The sequence below is a fragment of the Pelodiscus sinensis genome, chromosome W (genome assembly GCF_052426305.1).
Source record: "Pelodiscus sinensis isolate ZL-2025 chromosome W, ASM5242630v1, whole genome shotgun sequence".
Taxonomy (NCBI): Eukaryota; Metazoa; Chordata; order Testudines; family Trionychidae; genus Pelodiscus; species Pelodiscus sinensis.
The window spans coordinates 12,399,301-12,423,833 of NC_143084.1; the positions used below are offsets into that span (position 1 = coordinate 12,399,301).

The 24,533-nt window shown below is 49.1% G+C and overlaps 1 protein-coding gene across 3 annotated transcripts in view; it reads left to right on the forward strand.

Moving 5' to 3' along the window:
- Positions 1 to 24,533, forward strand: part of LOC149520873 (protein HIRA-like) — a 136,481-nt gene that overhangs the window by 18,947 nt on the left and 93,001 nt on the right. For 2 of the 3 annotated variants that reach the window (XM_089775058.1, XM_089775056.1), the window contains exons 4-8: positions 13,730 to 13,835; positions 14,428 to 14,652; positions 16,092 to 16,177; positions 17,782 to 17,976; positions 22,609 to 22,779. In XM_089775058.1, coding sequence (XP_089631184.1) covers positions 13,730 to 13,835; positions 14,428 to 14,652; positions 16,092 to 16,177; positions 17,782 to 17,976; positions 22,609 to 22,779 — 783 coding nt within the window. The remainder of the gene's footprint in view (positions 1 to 13,729; positions 13,836 to 14,427; positions 14,653 to 16,091; positions 16,178 to 17,781; positions 17,977 to 22,608; positions 22,780 to 24,533) is intronic. The other variant, XM_089775057.1, reaches the window with a different exon arrangement.

Consider the following 24,533-nt stretch of genomic DNA (forward strand, 5'->3'; position numbering starts at 1 on the left):
AGAGATCTGCCAGTAGCCCTTGGTCAAGTCAAGGGTGGACAGAGATCGGTCCTTGCCCAGTTGGTCAATGAGTTCATCCACCCGTGGCATGGGATAGGCGTCGAACTTGGATATCTCATTTAACTTTCAGAAGTCATTGCAAAACCGAAGGCTTCCATCTGGCTTGGGCACCATAACAATAGGACTAGACCACTGGCTATGCGACTCTTCAATGACTCCAAGTTTCAGCAGTTTCTGAGCTTCAGCTTGGATCTCCCTTCACTTTGCCTCTGGTATGGCTTAATGTTTACCTTCACCCCGGAATCTGTGATGATGTCATGGTAAATCTCTGTAGTTCTACCAGGTTCTGTTGAAAACACATCATGGTTTCGCTCAATCATGTCAGCTACTTCTGTCTTTTGATCTGGGGTCAGCTCAGAAGATATTCCCACCTGCCTTTGTGGGCTTTTCCCTTGGGGTGGTGACCCCAGAGCAACCAAAGACACTTCTCTGTCTCACCAAGGTTTCAGCAGGTTGATGTGATATATTTGCTCGGGCTTTCGCCGGTCAGGTTAGTGAACCTTATAGTTTACTTCTCTAACTGCTTCTATTACTTCGCATGGCCCCTGCCACCAGGCTAGGAGCTTGCTTTCTGCTGTTGGCACTAGTACCATCATCCGGTCTCCCGCCTGGAACTTCTGGGTTGTTGCTCGCCGGTTGTAATAGGCCTGTTGAGCCTCCTGTGCTTTTTCTAAATGTTCCCGCACTATGGGGGTGACTCTGGTTGTCCTGTCCCTCATCTGGAGTACATGATTAACATTTTCCCAGGGTTGGGTTGTTCCTCCCAGGCTTCTTGGCAAGGTCCAGTATGCCCAGTGGGTTACGCCCATATAAAAGCTCAAATGGGGAGAATCCAGTAGAAGCTTGGGGCACTTCCCTTACTGCGAACATGAGGTATGTCAGCAGCGTATTCCAATCTCTGCCATCCCGGCTTACCACTTTCTTGAGCATACTTATCAGAGTCCTGTTAAACCGCTCAACAAGACCGTCTGTTTGGGGATGATAAACCAATGTCTTCAGGGCACGTATGTGGAGTATGGTACACAAGTCTTTCATCAGCTTGGACAGAAAGGGTGTCCCTTGTTCTGTTAGAATGTCTTTGGGTATCCCTACCCTAGAAAAATTTTTAATTAGTTCCCTAGCAATTGTCTTGGACAGGGTATTGTGTAGGGGCACCGCCTCTGGGTACCAGGTGGCATAGTCCACCACAACTAGGATACTTTGATGGCCCCGTGCAGACTTCTCTAGTGGGCCTATTAGGTCCATAGCAATTCGCTCAAAGGGGACTTCATTGATGGGTAGGGGTACTAGTGGGGCCCTCAGGTGTGGTCGAGGCCCATGTAATTGACACTCAGGGCAGGAAGCACAATATCTGCGGACCTCCGCATAGATCTCTGGCCAAAAGAGCCTCTGAAGAATGCGGTCCAGGGTCTTATCCACCCCCAGATGCCCTCCAAATAAATGACTGTGCGCTAATTCCAGTATTGCCCTCCGGTGCTTTTGAGGTACCAAGAGTTGTTCCACCTCTTGGTCCCGTATACGAACTACTCTGTATAGTCGATCCCCTTTAATTACATAGTAGGGGCCCATGCCTTTGTTCCTTCCCTCCACTGGGACCCCATTAACTTCAACCACATCCTTATGGACATTTTGATATATTGGGTCATTGGCTTGATCCTGCCCAAAAGTCTCGCTTGAGGATCCAACCTGTCCAAGTTCCAGGGAGCCTACTCCAGTTTCCTCTCCTGATGAGCTGGGTCCTGCCTCAAGCTCATCACGTTCTGGGGTTTCTGTCCTAGTAGTTGGGTGGGCTTCCTGCCCCCCAGCCAGCGCCTGCTTCTGATTTTGGGCCAAAATCTTTGTCCCCAACTTCTTAGCTGCCCTCCTCTCCTGCCGGGTCTTCTGGGGTTCCTCAGGCACCGAGAACAGGTCCTGGGAAAATTCATGGAAGGCTGGGAGGGAGCAATCCTCTTCCACCCAGTCCCGTGGCAGCAGGTCATTAAATCCGGGGAAGTCTCGCCCTATGACCACTGGGTAGGGAAGCTTTGGGACCACCCCCACAGTCACGGCTGTGACCCACCCTCGTACTTCCAGTTTCACAGGGATGGTGTGGTAATAATTAATGTCTCTGTGTACGCACAATATTCCAGTGCGTTTGGCTCGAATCAGCTGGTCCTGCCCTACTAGCTTCCCTGAGACCAACATAACCACGCTCCCGGAATCTACTAGTGCAGTGGCTTCCACCCCATTCATTTTCATGGACCGGGTATACTGATGGTTGACCAGGGCACAAGGGTTTTGTAGGTTCCCTAGGTCGCATTGCATAGGCTCTTCTAAAAGTTAGGGCATATAGCAGCTCAGTGCCCCATCTCCCTACAGGCATAACACCTATAACCTGGGCAGGGCACCCCCCCTTTCTCTTTGGGTTGTTGGGACTCGCCCCTTGGCCCTCTCCAACCCAGCCCCTGAGTTCCTTTGCAGTCTCCGGTCGCTCTTCCGCCCCCTTTCTCTCTGCCCGTGCTCGGTCTGAAGCTTCCAGGGTATGGGTCCTTGGGGTGAAGGTGGACCTCTTGTTCCGACGCACGTCAACCCTGGGACTTCGGGAAAGTTCCTTAGCAGCCAGCTGTCTCTCTCCACGAGAGCCACCAGCTCATCAAATGTTGCGGGGTCATTCTGGCCAACCCACTCCCGAAGGTCTGGAGGTAACCCCCTCGTATACCTGTCGAGGATGATCACCTCGATAATCTTCTCGGGGCTGTGGATATTGGGCCGCAACCACTTCGGGGCCAGATGGACCAGGTCAAACAATTGAGTTCTGGGTGCACGGTCCTCTCGATATTTCCACTCATGGAATCTCTGGGCTCTCACCGTGACTGTGACCCCCGCAAGTGCCAAGATCTCAGCTTTCAACTGGGGGTAGTTGGATGCGGCTTCCTCTGCCATGTCGAAGTATGCCTTCTGGACCTCCTTGCTCAGAAAAGGGGCTAAAATACTGGGTTTGAGGCCAGGCCTCCCGCAAAGCTGTCCTTTCAAAGGCCAACAAATAGGCCTCCGCATCATCTCCTCCTGTCATTTTCTGTAAGTAGTAATTGGCCCGTTCTTCGAGGATATCCCCGCGGGTGCGCCACTGTGGGTGCTGGGCTTGCCCCGGCGCCGCAGAACGGAGACTTGTTGTAAGCAGTCTTCGGCCGGGCCGTGCATGTGCTGCTGTGCCTGCGGCGTTCGTGCTCTTTTCCTGTACGTGGTCTGGCCAACTGCCAGTTTCTCTAGACTGCCTCAGGTTGCAGACGGATAGAAACCATGTTCTTCACCTTAATCTCTTTTGTGAGACTATACATCCTCAAATCACCTTGTAAATTGCCCTACTTGGTTTCCCTTCCTCCTTCGTTCGTTCATTCCCCCTCTTTTAAAAAAAAAAGGGGGGGGGGGAAGCTACGTTTTGAGAACTGCTTACTTGTTGTTACCTCCCTACGTTCCCGTCAGTGGTTCTCCCATCTCCTTTGTACATAGTTGTTCGTTGAACTGAAAAAAAAATAATAATAAAAAGAAAAGAAAAAGGAAAGAGAGAGAAGAAATAAACTAAGAGAAAGGGAAACAGAAAGACTCTTGCTCCCTATTGACACCCTGGTAGAAACGCCGGCATGCCGTCATCCCCAGGGTTTAAGAAATGCGGCACTTGCCGGGAGGCAATGCCAGCCTCTGATGGATGTGCGGACTGCATAAAATGTCTTGGGGAGTCCCATGTTCCCCAAAAGTGCTCCTACTGCACTAAGCTCACGGCCAGGGCTCGAAAAGATAGGGAGAGGCGCCTGAGAATGCTCCTCTTCGACAAAGCCCTCCAGCTGCAGCATCAGTTGCCTGCCACAGAGGAACAGCCCCCCCCAAACAGCGGGCTTCATCTCCCACCGTGGCCGCATCAAAAAGACACAGGCTCTCCCCCACAGGATCCCTGCCTGCTGCCATCCAGGGCAGGGTGAGCCAGGGAGACAGACCTGGGACCTCCGGCACTACTAAGCTGTGTCCCAAACTGGCAGCTTCACTGAAGCCCAGGCAGCCGGAACAGCCTGCACGTACCGCGGCACTGAGAGTAGCACCGGCACCGCCTGCACCCCAGCCGCCGGCACCGACCACCGCGCCGCCAATGAGAGCTTCCTCGGAGCCGACCACAACGGCGCCGGCAGCGGCGCAGTTTCCTAATCAACACACGGTGCCGGACCAAGTGGCGCTGGTGCGAGTGCAGCACAACATCTCAGCACCAGTGGTTACAGTGCCTGAGTCATCTGCACCGGGGGATGTGGCTCCGGCCAGATCTACACCTCGCGCAGCCCCCTTGACTCCTCCGCGCCGGAGCCGGTCTTGTTCCCTTGCCTTCTCCCTGGCACCAGCACCCTCCCCTCCAGCACCACGCTCTCCATCTTATTATGGTAGCCACCGCAGGTCTCCACGCTCTCCTGTCAGACTGCCATCACCGTTCCTGGCAGCTCACCCTCATTATCAAAGACATTATCACCGCCTGTCATCTATTTCTCCTGCCTCCTCCAGAGCTTCATACAGCTGTTCTCGCTCACCGTATTCTCCACATCATCATGGGCATCGCTCACACTCTTACTATCCAGAGAGACGCTCACCGCTGGACAGTCTATACCCTTGTGCTGACTATTATACCCGTGACTCCCGCAGCAGGTACTCTTACCGCTCACACTCTGCGTATGACTACGCCTCTTCCAGACCTTCCCCGGCTCTTGCCCCCTCCATTCCTCCGGAACATGTGACCTTGCCTTGTCACCCTCTGTCGGAACCCGACCATGTGCCTTTCTCCGAACAGCCGATCGAGGTCTCCCCAGCAGACTCCTCGCCACCGGACGAAGTGGTCATGCCTGGCGAGGTCTCTCCGCTTGATGATCTTCGTCAGTTCCAAGAGCTGTTCAAGCGAGTAGTCATCACTCAGGAGAGACCGCTGCAGGAACTCAAGGACAAGCAGCATAAACTTTTTAGAAATCTTCAGCCGCAGCACAGATCGTGCCTCGCCATTCTCTTGGACGAGGGTATTTTAGAGATTGCTGACGAAATATGGCATGCCCCAGCATCGGCGCTCCCGACTAACAAGAGGGCCGATAGAAAATATTTTGTCCCCCGGAAGGGGATGGAGTTCCTTTTCGCCCATTCTCAACCTAACTCCCTCGTTGTCGATGCGGCTCAACAGAGGGCTAAGACCCCGCAATTCAAACACCGAGCCTCCGATAAAGAAACGAAGAGACTGGATCTTTTGGGCAGGAAAGTCTACACATCTGCAACCTTACTACTCAGAATCGCTAACTATATGGCGCACTTCTTCAATCACTCCTTCGACACCTTCTCACACTTGACTCCGCTCATAGACCACTTACCTGAGTCAAAAAAGTCTGTACTGAAATCAGGCAGCTGGGAGGGCTACACGTCAACAAGAACATCCCTCCAAATGGCCATGGACGTCGCTGACACCACTGCTCGCTCTACTGCCACCGCGATCGTTATGCAGAGAGCTTCTTACTTGCAAGCAGCCAGTGTCCCTAAGGATTTACAGAGCAAGGTTGAGGACTTGCCCTTTGACAAGGACAAGCTTTTTGCCGAAAATACCGACACCGTCCTACACTCCTCAAAGGACTCATGCACAACGTTGAGGACCTTGGGAATGTACATGCCTCCCTTCAGGAGACGCCGATATACGCCATACCAGCGCCGGTACAACTATTCGTACGTCAGACATCAATGGCAGCAACGACATCAACAACAGAGGAGCTTTGATAATCAACGCTCTCACCAGAGACCCCAGTGACGTCGCAACGGGAATGGCTGTGGCCAAATGGGCCCCAATAACAAGCAGCAAGTTTGATGCCTTGGTCGGGGGCGCGCAGACAGTCACAGGCAACATCACATATCAGTCTACCCACGTCTTCCACCACCGGTTGAGGCCCTTTTTCCACCAATGGGCATCAATCACCACAGACAGATGGATGCTGGAAATTATTCAAACGGGCTACACCATCCCCTTCACTTCCATTCTTCCCCCCCCCCCCCCCCGTCCCTTTTCAGGGACCCCTCTCACGAGGTCCTCCTGTGAACAGAAGTCGACCGCCTACTCCTTCTGGGGGCTATAGAGACGGTCCCGAACGAATTTAGAAACAGGGGCTTCTATTCCCATTATTTCCTCACCCAGAAGAGATCCGGAGGTTGGTGACCCATACTAGACCTCCGCTGTTTGAACAAATTCCTGTGAAAACAAAGATGCAAAATGATCACGTTGTCTGCCATCATTCCCGCACTGGAACATCATGACTGGTTTGCCGCCTTCGACCTCCAGCACGCCTATTTCCACGTTGCTATCCACCCCTCTCACAGGAGATTCCTACGCTTTGTCGTCGGCAAGGACCACTACCAGTACAAAGTCCTACCCTTCGGGTTGTCCTCCACCCCCAGGGTATTCTCAAAGATCCTGGCGGTTGTCGCGGCCTTCCTCCGAAGACAAGGAATAATCATCTTTCCATACTTAGATGATTGCCTCCTCAAGGCTCCTTCTGCCTCCGAAGTTCTTCACGTGATCCATCTCACCAGGCGAACCTTCCACACCCTCGGGCTCCTCCTCAACGACCAAAAGTCCATTTTGCACCCAACTCAGTATTTGGAGTTTATAGGGGCTCGCTTGGACTCCGTTGCGGGCAGGGCCTTCCTGCCCTTACACCGTTTTCAGTCCATTCAGGACCTCATTCAAACCATCACTGGCAGTCCGAACGTTCCACTCATAACCTGTCTAAGACTGATGGGCCATATGGCCGCCACAACATACATGGTCCAATACGCCAGACTGCACTTCCATTCCCTTCAATACTGGCTGACGCTGGTTTACAACCACACCAGACACGACCTCCACAGGCCAGTAACGCCACCTCCTTTCCGTTACACGGTCGCTCCTATGGCGGACCAACCGGCAAAATATATTATCCGGCGTACCTTTTTGCCAGCAGCAGCCGTACCACCACATTACAACAGATGCTTCCCTGCTAGGATGGGGAGCCCACGTGGGTCCCCTTTCAGCACAGGGCCAGTGGTCACCATTGGAGAAGCGTCTGCACATAAACCTTTTGGAGCTACGCGCGATTTTCAATGCCTGCAAATGTTTCCGTGCACATATCCAGAATACCACGGTGAGAATACTTACGGACAACGTCACGGCCATGTACTACGTCAACCGTCAGGGCGGAGCTTGCTCCCGTTCCCTGTGCATGGAAGCCATCCGCTTCTGGAATTGGTGTATTCGCCACGGAATAACACCTATGGCATCTTACTTACCTGGCACCATGAACGTGACCGCAGACTTCCTCAGCAGGCACTTCGACGTGAAGCACAAGTGGGAGCTGCACGACTCGGTCCTGCACTCGATTTTCCAACGCTGGGGTACCCCTTGAATAGATCTGTTTGCGACCTTCACCAACGCGAATTGTCACAGGTACTACTCCAGAGCGGGTCTTGGTCCAGCCTCCCTGGGAGACACCTTTCTCATCAGTTGGCACGGACCCCTCCTCTATGCCTTTTCCCCCCATTCCGATGATCCTGAGACTCCTTCAGAAACTGAGGACGGATGGGGCGCGACTCATCCTCATAGCGCTGGATTGACCGCGCCAACATTGGCTCCCCTTTCTTCATCACCTATCCTCGCGCTCACCCATCCACCTCCCGCTCCTCCCCAACCTCCTCACTGAGAACCGGGGATGGCTGAGAGATCCCCAGATTCACACTCTGAATCTCACAGCATGGTACCTAACTGGCTGAACCCTTCTGAATCTGTTCGGCACCGGTTAGACACGTTTTTATACACAGTAGACGTCAAATGACAAGGAAGACTTACCTTCACAAGTGGCGCAGGTTCGCCTCCTGGTGTGCTGCTAAACATCATCGCCCTGAAGTAGCTCCTCTTCCTCTGGTATTGGACTACCTTATGCACCCAAAAGAGACCGACTTTGCGTTACCTTCTTTACATCACCGGTGGAGGGAGCTTCCATCTTCACTCATCCCACCACAAAGAGATTCCTCAAGGGCCTCACTAATTTAGGTCCACCACGAGACCCAATCCCACCATCATGGAACCTGGATGTGGTTCTCGAGGCCCTAATGGGACCACCATTTGAACCATTGGCCACCGTATCCTTTCATCTTTTAACCATAAAGATGCTTTTTCTACTTGCAATAACATCAGGACGTAGAGTAGGAGAGCTCTCCGCCTTGATGGCCACACCACCGTACACGTTATTCCGAAAGGATGGGGTAATATTAAGACTACACCCGAAGTTCATTACAAATATTGCATCCCATTTTCATGTCAATGAGCCTATAATTCTTCCAGTGTTCTACCCAAAACCCCATGCCTCACCACAAGAAGTAGCCCTCCATTCCCTAGATGCTCGGAGGGCCCTAGCTTTCTAGATCGACCGAACCAAACCCTTCAGACGTACTGACCGTTTGTTCGTCTCTCTGGCACCTAGGTCGAAAGGGCAACCGATATCCTCCCAAAGGATCGCCAACCTAATACTAGCTGCATAACGGAAGCCTATGCAACAAAGCGTATACCCCTCCCGTCCCACCCGCGTGCCCATTCCACCAGAGCCATGGCTGCGTCAACGGCTTTCCTTAAAGGGGTTTCCCTTATAGACATTTGCAGGATGGCCACTTGGTCCTCCCACGACACTTTTGCTAGATGCTATTCTTTATCACTGGGCACTCGCTCGGACGGTGCGGTGGCGACTGCGGTGCTCTCCACAGCGGATAACTAGGGACTCCGTGCTTCCCTCCTTCTGTTCTGGCGGCTACTGCTACGCAGTCACCCACAGTGGAGCACCTGCGGGGACATCCTCGAAGAAGAAAGTGAAGTTACTCACCTTGGTGCAGTAACTGTCGTTCTTCGAGATGGTGTCCCCGCGGGTGCTCCACTACCCGCCCTCCTCCCTGCTTTGGAGTCCGCCTTTCTTTGTGTCTTACAGACTCTGAGGCGGTCTCGAGGAACTGGCAGTTGGCCGGACCGCGCGCAGGAAAAGAGCGCGAATGCCGCAGGCACAGCAGCGCATGTGTGGCCCGGCCGAAGTCTGCTTACAACAAGTCTCCGTTCTGCGGTGCCGGGACAAGCCTAGCACCCACAGTGGAGCACAGTGGGGGGACACCATCTCGAAGAACGACAGTTACTGCACCAAGGTGAATAACTTTGCTTAACAGTGGGTCCCATCTCGACCACGTACCTGGACTGCCAGGGCTTTCAGCTGTTTCACCACCTCCTGCAGGGCGGCCCTGTCCTGGGCTACCTGGCTCATCAACAATTGGTTGGTTTCTTGTTGGAGCCACACTGACTCCTGTTGGGCAGCCGCTTGCACCCGAGTAGCCTCCTGTTGGGTGGCCGTGGCCTGTACCAGAGCCTTCACTAGGTCCTTCATATGTGCTTCTCCTTTACGAGGGATCACTTTGGCCAGATTTAGGGTCACTGAGGCTTCACAGCTGATCATCCCACCTCTGACACCACGTGTGGCAAGGGCCCCTCTTACCCTGGCCACCACTGGACTGGGCTCTCGCTTCTAACCCCAGAGTTTGGGGTTCACAGCAGGTCTCTGTGGTAGGGAGCCCAGCCACACCTCCTCAGACTCCCTCCCTAGCTGCCTCCATTTAATGCTGTTGTGGGTTTGTTCTCTTTCTCCACCGCCTCCCTTCCGTCCTCTCCCTCCAGCTTCCAACTGCTGAGGCTTTTAAAGGCCCTCGGTCAGCCAGCAGAGGAGTCTGCTGGCCCCAATCAGCCTGAGCCAGCTCCCTCCCAGCTGCATCTAATTGGCCTGTAGCTCTCTGCTTCTACTTACAGGGGGTTTTTTTACCCTTTTGGGCTGCCTTTTCCCCTCTCTGCAGAAGCTCCCTGGCCTGACCCTGCCACACTCCCTTGCTGCAGTTTAAGCCCATTGTTTCTTGTCCTATCCTCAGAGACCAAGGAGAACAATTTGTCTCCCTCCTCTTTGTGACACCCTTTTAGATACTTGAAAAATGCTATCCTGTCCCCCTCTGTCTTCTCTTTTCTAAACTAAACAAGCTAAATTCTTTCAACCATAACCCTGAACCTCCTACCCAAGACATGAGTCCCCCTGCACCCAAACACCATCCCAGAGCTTGCACCCTGAAACTCCTCCTGGACCCCAATCCCCCACCCTGGGCTAAGCCCAGAGCCCCTCCGACACTCCAAACTCCTTGGCTCAAGACCAGAGCCGGCACCCCAACCCCCTACCCCAGTCTACTGTAAGTGAGCAAGAATGGGGGAGGAAGGGGGATGAGTGACCAGGATGAAGCAGAGGCAGGGCCTCAAAGAAGGGGCAGGAAAGAAGCGGGGCAAAGGGTATTTGGGTTGGAGGTAGATCTTACATTGCACTTAAATTGAAAAAGTGATCTTGTGGTTAAAAAGGTTGGAGACCCCTGGTCTAGATCATCCCTGAGAGGTGTCATAGAATCATAGAATTGGAAGGGACCTCAAGGTCATCGAGTCCAGTCCCGTGCCCTCATGGCAGGACCAAGCACCGTCTACATGATCCCTGACAAGTGTCTGTCCAACCTGCTCTTAAATATCTCCAGAGATGGAGATTCCAGAACCGCCCCAGGCAACTTCTTCCAGTGTTTAACCAACCTGACAGGTCGGAAGTTTTTCCTAATGTCGAACCTAAACCTCCCTTGCTGCAGTTTAAGTCCATTGCTTCTTGTCCTATCCTCAGAGGCCAAGGAGAACAATTTTTCTCCCTCTTCTTTGTGACACCCTTTTATATACTTGAGAACCGCCATCATGTCCCCTCTCAGTCTTCTCTTTTCCAAACTAAACAAGCCCAATTCTTTAAGTCTTCCCTCATAGCTCATGTTCTCTCAACCTTTAATCATTCTTGTTTCTCTTCTCTGGACCTTCTCCAATTTCTCCACATCTTTCTTGAAATGGGGTGCCCAGAACTGGACACACTACTCCAATTGAGGCCCAATCAGTGCAGAGTAGAGCTGAAGAATGACTTCTCGTGTCTTGCTCACAACACACCTGTTAATGCCGCCCAGAATCATATTTGCTTTTTTTGCAATAATGTCACACTGTTGACTCATATTTAGCTTGTGGTCCCCTATGATCCCTAGATCCCTTTCTGCAGTACTCCTTCCTAGATAGTCACTTCCCATTCTGTATGTGTGAGACTGATTGATTGTTCCTTTCTAAGTGGAGTACTTTGCATTTGTCCTTATTAAACTTCATCATATTTTTAGCTCAGACCATTTCTCCAGTTTGTCCAGATGATTTTTAGTGCCCATCTTTAAAAAAGGGAAGAAGGACGATCCAGGGAACTATAGACCAGTCAGCCTTACCTCAGTCCCCAAAAAAATCATGGGAGGGGATCCTCAAGGAATCCATTTTGAAGCACTTCAAAGAGAGGAAAGTCATAAGGAATAGTCAGCATGGATTCACAAAGGGCAAGTCATGCCTGACCAATTTGATTAGCTTCTGTGATGAGGTAACTGGCTCTGTGGATATGGGAAAGTCAGTGGATGTGATATACAGGCAGTCCCCGGGTTACGTACAAGATAGGGACTGTTTGTTTGTTCTTAAGTTGAATTTGTATGCAAGTCGGAACCGGTACATATTGTAGGGGAAACTCTAGCCAAACATTTCTCCAGAGCTCAGTTTTATTCTCCCACGCCTCACTTCCCTCAGTCCTTTATTCTCAAGCTGAGGTGACTGCTGAGAAAAGCCGCTCCGTGTCTCCCTGGTCTGCTGGGGGGAAGCAGCTAGTGTGGGGTTGCCTCACCCCGTTTGTAAGTAGGGATCCGATGTAAGTCGGATCCATGTAACCCGGGGACTGCCTGTGCCTTGACTTTAGCAAAGCTTTTGATAGGGTCTCCCACAATATTCTTGCCAGCAAGTTAAGGGAGTATGGATTGGATAAATGGACTGTCAGGGTACATCTAGACTACAGGCTTTTGTCGACAGAAGTTTAAGAGCGTCTAGACTACAGCCAGTTCTGTCGACAAAGCAAGCCGCTCAAAACAAGGGCTCCTTACAGCCCCAGACCGGAGACCTTCCCAAACAGGCCACAAACCGGTCACACCAGGCAAAACCCCTGACACTCCAGCTCTCCCTGTGCCACAATCAGGCCCGGGCCTGCACACAGGTGAAGGGTGTTAGAACCCAATCTCACCTACCCCGAACGGGTCTTTCCAGTCCCAAAGAACCAGCCACAAACCTCTGGTCAATTTACACTTTGGATCTTACGCACAAGAGCACACTGGGCTGATGCTTTAGAATCTGAAATCTAAAGGTTTATTAATAAAAGAAAGAGAAGCATGAGAGTCATGTTGTTAAGGAGAATACATTACATGCATCGAATCACCCAGTTCTCGATACAGGCTCTTAGCACAGATGTTATAGACTGCTATCTTAAAAGTCTCCGGTGTACATCCTATGTCAGGATGGGCCAACGATTCTTCCTGGCTCGCTGTTCCTCGCAAGGCTGCATCTGGAATCAGTAGCAAAATTGAAGGCAAGATGGAGATTGCCACATGGTCTTTATATACCTCTCCTGGAATCTTCCTGGCCAGAGCAGGTCACATGGTCCAGTGACCTATCCCTGTGTTCCATTTCAGTGGTCATCGGATACTGTCTGGTTTGCATGTCCCAAACACATTCCTCAGGTGTGTATTGGCACCTAGAGAGCCATTGTCCCTGGAGCCTTGCTAATTAGCATAGTCGCTGGCTGAACATTCTTTGCCCGTTGTCTCAGACAGAGAATCTTCCAGCATCAACACAGAGTACATATTTATAACTCCAGATACAGATATCCTACAAGTACATCAGTAGCATATACCGAATCAGTAGAACACAAGCTTTCATTTTACACCTCACATGGCCCCCTTTGTACAGACTTTGGGGCAAAACCCCCCGCCTCCCCATGGGTGCAGCAGTGATCTGGCTTCTCCCTTTAAAATCCAGTAATGTGACAGGGCCTAAAAGGGGAACCTTTTTAGCTGTTTATGTGCTGAACGATGCCCCTAGCCCAATTAGTGGGCATATTTTTTAGCACATATTTTCTGTAGCAAATTAATTTGCATTTTTGCTTTGTGATTCACCTTTAGTACTCAACATTTAAAATTCTTCCAGTTTTCTCCTTTAGTCTTGGTTTTTCACAGTCCTAATAGTTAATGTGGGTGAGCGCTGTGTTCAAAAGCACATGCATAGAACCCTACAAATCTGCATATATCTGTTTTATGTCTGTGGGTATCTGCATCTGTGGATATGGATGTGGATATCTGCAGCTCATGGTTGCAGATGCAGATACATGTTTTTTATCTAGAACCCTGCAAATTTGCAGGTAGCCACTTTATAGCTGCGGGTATCCACAGCTCATTTTTATGAGTACAGATGTGGGTGCAGATACAAATTTTTGTATCCGTGCAGGGCTCTGCACATTCATATATGTAGTCACTGGTTATCAAACATAGTCTCTTGAATATTCCATGTTGTCCCACTTTTTTGATTACTTCAGTAGTTGCTGGGTGTAATAAAGCCTATGCTAACCATTTGTTTTACAGTGAAACGTGTGTAGATTAAATAAATGCAGCCAACTTTTTAAAACTCATGGTTTATAAACCAAGCTCTTTACTTGTCTTTCAGGACCTTAAACGGACTTGGGATCTTGGTGTGTTCCATGGATGGATCAGTGGCTTTTTTGGACTTTTCCCAGGATGAACTTGGAGATCCCCTTAGTGAGGAGGAGAAGGTACTCTCAGGATACAAGTGATCATCCATTCTTTTTTCATTAAAGTAGTATGCTCAAAACTGTTCATAGAATTTTTTAGTTGACTGATTTTCATATTATAGAAAAATGTGAACTTGTCTGCTTTCCAAAACCAGGGAGTTATTTTGTAAGATCCATCAAGTTCAGAAACAACCTGCGGTATTAAGTATCCTTTCCAGAGCAGAAATTGTCTTGGCAAATATCCATTTGCTTACATTACATTATACATTTGAAACATTTGGCCTAAGTAGTAAGGACTGACTTCCTAATTTCAAAATTATGGTTTCAAATTACTCTTATGAGCTTGTGTGCAAGTCTTTTTAACGTGTTTTTGCTAACAGCTAGATTTTCCCGCTTAGTGCTGCTAGCAGTGGAAGCTTTGCCACCCTAGTTAAGTTAGCTAATGAGGTTGATATCTAAAAAAATAGTGACGGGTGGGGGGGACTTTGTGTAAATTGTACTGAAGGTACTTGTATATTGATATTAATAGATATGTGATTCTTTATAGCACAATCACTGATGTGTTGCTAGCATTTGTAATCTGGTTTTGTTCTCATATTTTTAACACCCATAGAGCAACATTCATCAGTCCACCTATGGTAAAAGCTTAGCGATAATGAGTGAGGCTCAGTTGTCCACTACCATTATTGAGAATCCAGAGATGCTGAAGTATCAACAGAGACCGCAACAGCAGCTGATGGAGCAGAAGAATGCAGCAATACAGGATGCAGCAGATGTAATGACAGCTCCCAAAGTGGCAAGCATGGTTAATGGTGAGAGTTTGGAGGACATTAGAAAGGTAGGCCTTTTGAATGGTGATTTTTATAGCATCCAGTACAAACTTGATAAATACCTAATTAGGGAGACAAGGTGAGCAAGGTAGCATCTTTTATTGGACCAACTTCTGCTAGTGAGAGACAAGCTTTTGATCTTACACAAAGCTTTTCAGGTCTGGGAAAGGTACTCTGTCCCAGCTAAATATAAGGTGGAGCAGATTATTAAGCATTTGGAGTTAATATGGTGCTGTTCACAGCAAAGTGGGCAGTTATGACCCAGTCTTAGGACAAAGAAGGGTTGGTGGTTTGTAATGAGCCATAAATCCAGTACCTTTATTAAGTCCATGATTTTTTTAGTGTCTAACAAAGTTATGAATGTCGACTCCCAAGCTTGTCTTCTGAAGGTGTTGTGCAGGTTTCCTTTGAGGTTGAGGACTGAGAGGTCTGATATAAAGAAATGGTTTTGTGAAAAATGTTCTATCTTGTATTTAGCTAGGATTTGTTGTTTGTGTTATGGTGGAGCATGAGAGCACCAATTACCGATTGGGCTTCATTGTGTTAGGGACTATACACGTTCTTGTTAAAAGACCATTCTTGCTCCAAAGAGGTTATGCCTGAAAAATCCAATTTGTGCTGACAGGAAGGGAGATTACACAGCGTCTCATTCAAATATTTGGAGAGTCTGATTCAGAAACACAATTGTGATCTGGGGTGGCGGGGGCGGGGGGAGAGACACACAACTTCCCTGCAGTCTTCTTTTTTTCTCTTGCACATATTATATGCCATAAATATTGGAGTGTGTCTGTTCATTTGTTCAAGGAATCCTCCTAAACTGTAAGAGCTAGGACCACCAAATTTGGTATGTAGATTCCTCTTAACATAACTTAAACCAAGATCAGGTTTGGGTTGTGCTTGAAAAATGTGAAGTGCCAGTAATGGGACTGTTTCCTATAACGTGGGAGGAGAGAGCCGCTGGAGGTGGGGACAGCCCCCAGAGCCTGGCCCCTCCCCAGACAGCCTACAGGCTGCCGGAGGGTGTGGCAGCAGCCTCCGGACCCTGCTCCCCCACAGACACCTTGCAGGCTATGGGGGTGGGGGGGTGCCACCCCCTGGGCGGAGTCACTGCTAGAGCAGTCCCATCCTCGCTGCAACAGGTGGCCCCAGTAAGTCCCCCACATCTCCCTGCCCTGAGCGCCCCCAACACCTCCTCACCCCCGAACTCTCACTCCAGCCTTAATTTTTTCCTCCACTTTTGAAAAATACAGTCATTGAAATAATGCATGTATATTTTCCATTTATTTTTTAAAAAATCACTTCAGTTACAGACCTAAGCAATGCTGGGTAAATCTGCTAGTAAAAGATTGATTAAATGCAATGAAATGAAACAGGTTCATCAATAATTCTGACTCCTGTGTCAACTGGAAAAAGCATTCATATTAACGTTTTCTCTTGCCCTCAACAGAATCTTTTAAAGAAGCAAGTTGAAACGCGGACTGCAGATGGCCGGAGACGGATCACACCTCTATGCATAGCTCAGCTGGACACTGGGTATACTTTGAAGTGTTTTACTTATCTCCCTTGCCTTTTTCACCTACTTGTTCCAGTTCACACTGACAACATTTAAGTCCATCTTGAATTCATCACATACTATACCACCTTGAATTTAAGAACATCTAAGATGAATGGATTTCAGAGTGCTTTATTATAATCACTTTACCTACCATTAAAATACAGCCACTTCTAGGGTAGAAAGTGGCAGCTGTTCTGTGAAAATGATAATGCAGAATAGTTTAAAGAAAGAGAAGTGAAAATGTATTTAATTTGAAATCAGACATTTAGATGAGACTGTAATAGGACTATAATAGAGTTTAAAGAGAAGCTAGATAATTTCATGGAGGTGAGGTCCATAAAAGGCTATTAGCCAGGGGATAAAATGGTGTCCTTGGCCTCTGTTTGTCAGAGGCTGGAGAGGGATGGCAGGAGACAAATCGCTTGATCATTGTCTTTGGTCCACCCCCTCTGGGGCACCTGGTGCTGGCCACTGTTGGCAGACAGGATACTGGGCTAGATGGACCTTTGGTCTGACCCAGTACGGCCATTCTTATGTTCTTATATGGGATCTTGAATGATTGAGTGGTTCCATCCTTGATTTCCTGTCTTGTCCAAAAAAAGGTTTTTTTGCTATGTTTTTTTCCCTTTTCTAGGAATATACTGTGTGTTTTAGATTATCTGGATTCATGCTCTCAGAATGAGCAGCTATAGCTATTATTTTTGGAAGAGGGAAGGTGATGAGGAAAAAAGATCCCAAGATTAGAGCCATCAGTGAAAAAGAGAAACATTTTTCCCAAGGAGCTTGTTGTTATACTTCTGTTGTCTAAAGCAATTTCTAAAGTATGTGTCTACATCCTGAGCAAACATGCTAGTCATGATTTGAACTTGGGTAGCTGGCTTTTGCTGGAAATATCCTGCATAGTTGTGAGAATCTGCATTTATCCCAGTGTGCCCTTAATAGTAAGATCTGAGCACCAGTTGGGAATATTCATGATTTGTGTTTTGGGTTTTTATACCTATCAAAAGGTCAGCTTGTCTTGTTTACTCCTGACGTGAGTGGGGGGGACAGCTGCTGTGCTGTGCTAGGCCCCCTCAGAAATCCCTCAGGCTGCTCCCTTGGGGGACGGGGTGCAATGGGTGGGCCAGTGGCAGGAAAGGATGGGGCTTAGGGATGGGAATGAGAACAGACAGCCCTCCTCCTCTCCCAGGCAAGATTGTGCAGCCGCTTCAGCTGGGGATGGCCGTGGCCTGGGAGTTTGAGACACCTGGTATAAAAACTCTAACTTAAAATAGGTTTTCACCAAAAATGGGAGAGCTCCCTTTGTTCTTCAGCTGTACACAAACAAATATTACCCCAACATTATGTGCCTTCCTACTGCCTCATTAAGAGGTAGACTGCTAAGCACCACATTAGCCTGCATTGCAGTAGAGATGAGAGAAAAATATGTGGAAAAAATTGAGGGGGTTTTAAGTGTGTACTTGTATGCACACAAGTGATATTAAAGTTAAATTTAAAATATTTTTTAACGTTTTTTTTTAATATATGTACTTTTATTCTTTTTTTTGTGTGTGTGTGTGTGTGTGTGTGTGTGTGTGTGTAGGGATTTTTCAACGGTGTTCTTCAATAGTATTCCAATATCTGGGTCTTTGGCTGGCTCAATTATGTCTTCTCAGATTAATCAGCAACTGATGTCATTAGATTCCAATGCAACTAACTCCCTCAGCACTTCAAAGCCTTCTCTAGAACCACTTGCAGCCAGTATAAAACCTACAGATAACACAACCAGTAAAGATGGGTCAGTATTTGCAAGAAGTTTTATTTCTTTTGATCTCGAGGGCTTGTCCTTCATAATTCCCTAAATAAGCAGTTAAAGTGGGTTTTCTGCCAGAAAATATTGAGAATGTAGTATTGTCCTGCATACTTCAGGAAGGTATTAATATTCATTACTCTTTTAATAGTAGTGGGAACTAAACTGTACCAAACCCATGTTTTTTGTAAAAATCAGTTTATCCTTGTTAACATCCAATATGCACCACTATGTGGCATGTTCTAAGATGTCCACACGCAAGGGCGCATCTGTTTTCTGTGAGGAAACTCCTCCGTTGTTGGACTGAGCTCGGAGTTGAGATACAACTAATAACTTTAAACCACTGCAGCTGAACAAATCCCTAGGCATGCACTGGAAATGCTCTTGCCCAGTGAAATAAGATGTATTTTGGTTTGTTGTTATGATGAAGTGGAGATTGTATTCACTCTGTTCACTTGTCATGTTGTATGTGATTTCTACTGTCCTGTACTGTTCTGTTGTAACAATGTGTGTGCCTCAGTTTTGGGTGTGACTCACTGAGTGGGAGGCTGCCCCACCCCAGCACGTAAACAGTAGCTCAGGCTCTCTTGTAACCTGAACCTAGGTGGGGGGGTGTGCAACCGGATAACACGTTTTTGCCTGGGAAGGGGACAAAGGAAGAGGCGGGGCTGCATGCAGGCAAGGACTGGTTCCTGGGTGTGTGAATGGGTCTCAGCTAGCTTAGGATGCAGATGGATTGTACTGACTGCTCCTGGTTCCTGTGCTAACAAGTCTGTTCTACGCTGTATCCCTGTGAACCAATAAACCTTCTGTTCTACCTGCTGGCTGTGTCCCCCATCTGGCTGCGGATGGGGGTGCAGGGCCCAGAGACTCCCCACTCCTTTGTGACAGTTATCCACTGGAGTAACCACAAAATCCTCCTTATAAACACTGAGCTGCCATTAGTACAAGATTACAGCTCCTTAAAAACCTCTGTATTCAGTCTAAATTGAATATTTTAAAAGTGAGCAAATCTTAGATGACTTTTGTGATGTAAGATCCTGTTGTATGGCTCAGAGGGTATGTCTACACTACAGCGCTAATTTGAACTAACTTAGTTCGAATTAGTTAACGGATCCAGACTATAAAACTAGTTTGAATTAGCGTTTTGCTAATTCGAACTAGCATGTCCACATTAAGTGGACCCTGAACCGAGGTTAAGGATGGCCGGAAGCAGTGCCGGCAGGGCATCAGATGAGGACTTAGAGCATGGAGCTGCTGCCTCAGGCTAGCCGAGGGCTGTGCTTAAAGGGTCCCGACCCCCACCCCGGACAGACAGTTCTCAGGGGTGCCCCGCTTGCAAAGCAGTCCTGGCTTGGATTGCCCGGAGTACCCAGACTGGGCACATCACAGCACTCGGCCATCAGCCCGGCTGCACTTGCCGCAGGCTGCCATCTGGGGAGAGGGGGCAATTGGGGGGCTGCAGGAGAGCTTCCACCCCCAGAAGCCCACAGAGCCAGCCCAGTCCTCCCCATTGGGGGCTCGTACCCCATTCCTCCCTCACCTCCTTCCACTTACCCTTCCCTAGCCCCTTTTCTTGATGTACAAAATAAAGGACAATTGTGTTCAAAAATGGAATCTCTCTTTATTGAACAAAACTGGGGGAGACTGGGAAAAGGAGGTGGGAGAGGGGAAGAGAGAGGCTGGGAGAGGGGAGGGCAACTAAAATGATCAGGGGTTGGGAACAGGTCCCATATGAAGAGAGGCTAAAGAGACTGGGACTGTTCAGCTTAGAAAAGAGGAGACGGAGGGGGGACAGGATAGAGGGCTCTAAAAGCAGGAGTTGGGTGGAGAGGGTGCATACAGAAAAGTTCTTCATTAGTTCCCATAATAGAAGGACTAGAGGACACCAAAGGAAAGGAATGGGTAGCAGGCTTCAAACTAGTAACAGAAAGTTGTTCTTCACAAAGCAAAGAGTCAACCTGTGGAACTCCTTGCTGCAGGAGGCTGTGAAGGCTAGAACTAGAACAGAGTTTAAAGAGAAGTGAGATAAAGTGATGGAGGTTGGGTCCATGGAGTGGTATTAGCCAGGGGGTAGGAGTGGTGTCCCTGCCCAAAGTTTGTGGAAGGCTGGAGAGGGATGGCACGAGACAAATGGCTTGGTCATTGTCTTCGGTCCATCCCCTCCAGGGTCCCTAGGGTTGGTTGCTGTCGGCAGACAGGCTACTGGGCTAGATGGACCTTTGGTCTGACCCAGTACGGCCATTCTAAGCTCAGGGCTCAGGGTCGGGGGGTCTCAGTGGACCCCCTTGATTTTCATGCACTCCTGCTCCTGGGTGGCCAGGCTGGCAGCTCTCCTGCCCTAGACGGCCACCTTCCTGTGCCTAGTGCGGAGATCGTGGACGAGGTCCACGATGTCCGCACTAGCCCAGGCGGGTGCCCGCCTCTTGCGGTCCCGGGCAAGCTCCCGGGAGCCGCCAGCCTGGTCCCGGGAAGAGGGGGAGGGCTGGGGGGCATCGGGTGGCTGGCTCGATCCGTGCCAGGTGCAGGGTCTGCTGGCTGGGTGCTGGCAGGCTTGCACCTGGCACGGGCGCCGTAGCCAGCCCGTGCCCCTTTAAGGGGTCCGGGACCGGGAGGGGGGCATAGAGTTTCCCTGGTGTTGGCCAGAGTGGCCACCAGGGAAACCTGGGAAGGGCTAGCCTCCCACTAGTTTGAATTAAGGGTCTACACACCCCTTAATTCGAACTAGCTAGTTCGAACTAGGCTTAATCCTCGTAAAATGAGGTTTACCTAGTTCGAACTAAGCGCTCCGCTAGTTTGAATTAAATTCGAACTAGTGGAGCACTAGTGTAGCGCCTATGAAAGTTAGTTCGAACTAACTTTGTAGTGTAGACATACCCAGAGTGTTTTCAAGAACCAGATTATGTGGTTTGAACAGTAGCATAGGCCATACGTAGGCTTGTGTGTGAAATGTTCAGCATGCTACAGCAAAAGACATTTTTTGCTATGGAGACCTACGGATGATTTCATGCTGCTCTACTGCATATACAGGCAGTCCCCGACTTACGCGGATCCGACTTATGTCGGATCCGCACTTACGAACGGGGCTTTCTCCGGGCGAGAAAGCCCCGTTCGTAAGCTGCTCCGGTGCCCCTGGTCTGCTGGAGACCGTCTCCAGCAGACCAGGGGCACCGGGCGGGTTCCCGCGCTTCTGAGGCTTTGCCAGAGCAAAGCCTCAGAAGCGCGGGGAACCGCCGCTGCTGCCGCTTCAGTCTGGGTGCCTGTGGTCTGCTAGGGACCGTCCCCAGCAGACCACAGGGACCCAGACTGAAGCGGCAGCAGCGGCGGTTCCCCGCGCCTCTGAGGCTTTGCTCTGGGGACCGTCCCCAGCAGACCACAGGCACCGGGACTGAAGCTGCAGCCGCGGCGGGGTCCCGCGCCTCTGAGACTTTGCCAGAGCAAAGCCTCAGAGGCGCGGCACCCCGCTGCCGCTGCGGCTCTGCTCCCCGTGTCCCTGGTCTGCTGGGGGGGGGGGGGGCGCAGCTAGTGTGCTCCCCCCCCCCCCCAGCAGACCAGGCTTTTGTTTTGGACTCTGGGGCAGAGCAGGTGGGGCGCTGCCGATTGGTCCTGCAGCGCCGCTCTGGGCACTACTGGACCAGCCCGGCAGCACCCCAGCTGCTCTGCCCCAGGTCCTGATTCAGCCGCTGCTGGTCAGTTTCAGCAGCCGCTGAATCAGGACGCCTGGGGCAGAGCAGATGGGGTGCTGCTGGGTTGGTCCAGTAGCACCGAGGAGCGGCGCTACTGGAGCAACCCAGCAGCACCCCAGCTGCTCTGCCCCAGGCGTCCCAAGTCAGCTTCTGCTGAAACTGACCAGCGCTGACTACAGGAAGCCCCAGGCAGAGTTGCTCTGCCCCGGGCTTCCTGGAATCAGCCACTGATCAGTTTCAGCAGCAGCTGACTTGGGGACGCTTGGGGTTCTTAAGTTGATTCTGTATGTAAGTCAGAACTGGCGGTCAGTTTCAGCAGCGGCTGAATCTGGATGCCAGTTCCGACTTACATACAGATTCAACTTAAGAACAAACCTACAGTCCCTATCTTGTACGTAACCCAGGGACTGCCTGTACATAATATCTGCTTTATATTCACGGGTATCTGCATCTGGCATTCATTTAAGGCTCAGATATGGACACGGGTGCAGATACAATTTTTTTTATCTCGAACCCTACACATTTGTGGACTTGATGGGAATTTGTGGGTACCCTCATCTGTGGATGTGGATATCTGTGGCTCATTTTTGCAGATACATAATCACCAATTTATTTTACTTGGACACTAAATGCCCACAGATAATATGTATTTTTAATGAAGGGGTAAGAATTACAAAGAATGAGTTAGTTGCATATAGGTAGATTAAAAGACTTTTTATAAAGCATTAAGATTTCAACTCAGTTCTATTATAAATAATTATTGAGAGTAGCCAAGGCCTAGAGGATATTGACACATGAAAGGATATGGTGTATTGTCACATGTCCAAGAGTGGCCAATTTAAAGAAACTTCTAGTCTATGTAGAAGGTTTTGATAAATGCTGATTTATTCCAAATAATTTTCAACCTTTATTTTTTTCTTTCCTCCTTCAATAGTGTAAATGCTACCTCTGCTTCAGCTGCTCCTACTGTATCATCTTTCTCTGTGCTAACAACCCCATCTAAGATTGAACCAATGAAAGCATTTGATTCCAGATTCACAGAACGATCCAAAGCCACCTCAGCGACTTCTGCTGTAATAAATACAAATCAGATTGCCATGGACAGGTGAGTGATGGTGCAGGGCAGGGCACACAAGCAGTGTTAAAACAACACAATTCTGTGAACTAAGGATTTATTAGTGCTGGCATTCTGGAGAGGAACTCAGATCCCTATAGAAGGCGGCAATGAAAAAGAGCTACTAATAAGAGAGGCCTCAAACATATAGGTCCAAGAAAACTTTTCAGATCTTTCTTAGTTTAAACTTTTGTTTGAAGATAAAATCAATTGCATGTGTGCTGTTCATGGAAGGTAATAAAATCTAACTTGCTGTTTATGTAACAGTGCCCACGTCCTCACTTGCCATGCCAGAGATCATCAGAGATCGATCTTACGGTGTTGGATATTGGTGGGTCTAGTTAAGACCTGCTAAATCAAATGCTGAGGGTGGCCCCGGTTGGTGCCGATACTCCTGGCGGTCGCGAGGTGTAAGGGAAGCAGATGGGAGCGTTTGCTCTGGTCGGCCTCCTTCTGTGAAGATGGTGCCAAGCTTGGCTTAAGGTGAGCCAGCTCCAGCTACGTATTTAACATAGCTGGAGTTGTATATCTTAACCCGACCTTCCAGGTCTAGTGTAGACCTGGTCAGGGAGTTTCACCTCAGCATAAATTACATGACCTGAAAAGTAGATCCCAATAGCTTCAGATATATTTCAGTTTTGTGCTGAGAACCCTGTATAGGCAACAGATTTTGTTTTCGGGTATTTGTCTGTGGAGCCACATGGTTCCTTTTTAGATTCTAATCATTTAGTGACGTGAGTCTGTGCATGTTATAACACATGCACGTACAGACCCCTTAGCAAATCACGTAGAAGGTTAGTATCTTGCCAGTGAGCTTATGTAGTCAACCCATTTACAATAAATATTTTTTTCCCCCTATCCCATATTTCCTCCTCTAAAACTGTCCTTTTGCTTGGAGGGGCAGTATTCTAGAGGACTGGAAGGTAGCAAATTCTGTACCTTTTATTTTAAAGATTCACGATGTGATCTGAGTTATTACAGACCTGATACTTACATTTGTATCTGGCAAATTGGTTGCAAAAATACTAGAACACCTGGAAGATCATTATATAATAGGGCCTAACCAGAACATTTTTTTTCCAAGGAGTATCATATCTCACTAATCTTAACATTATTTGTATGTGTCAAAGTAGTGGTTAAAGGAAAATCAGTGGATATAATTTTATTTAGAGTGCTGATAGGCCTTTGATAAGGTCCTTGATGCAAGAAGCTAACTAGTCATGGGGTGAGATTGTCAGGGATCAAAAACTGATTGAGACAGAAAACAAAGATTAGGATTAAATGGTCAGTTGTAATTCATAAAGGTTTGAAGTGGGTGCCTCAAAATTCCATACTAGGTCCTGTGTTTAACATAGGGCAAGGGTGAGCAATAATTTTTTGAGGGGGCCACTCCAAGAATTTGGAAAGTGGTCAAGGGCTGTACTCTTCCATGATATTAATGGAGGAAGTGCAGGGTCTGGGATGGAGGTTGCATGCAGAAGGGATCCTGCAGAAGAGGTGTGGGATCTGGGAGGGAGTTAGGGTGAAGTTGTGACCTGGGGCAAGGGACTAGGGTGCAGGGGTTCAGGTTGTGACCTTGGACAAGAGGGGGGGGGGTTGTGACTTGGGGCAGGGGCCTGGGTTATAGGATGTGGGTGGGGATATGGGTGCAGGAGGGGGGACAGAGGGTTTGGGTTATGTGGGGTTGGGGTGCCAAAGGCAGGCTGTGGATAAGAGTCGTGCCTGACCAATTTGATTAGCTTCTA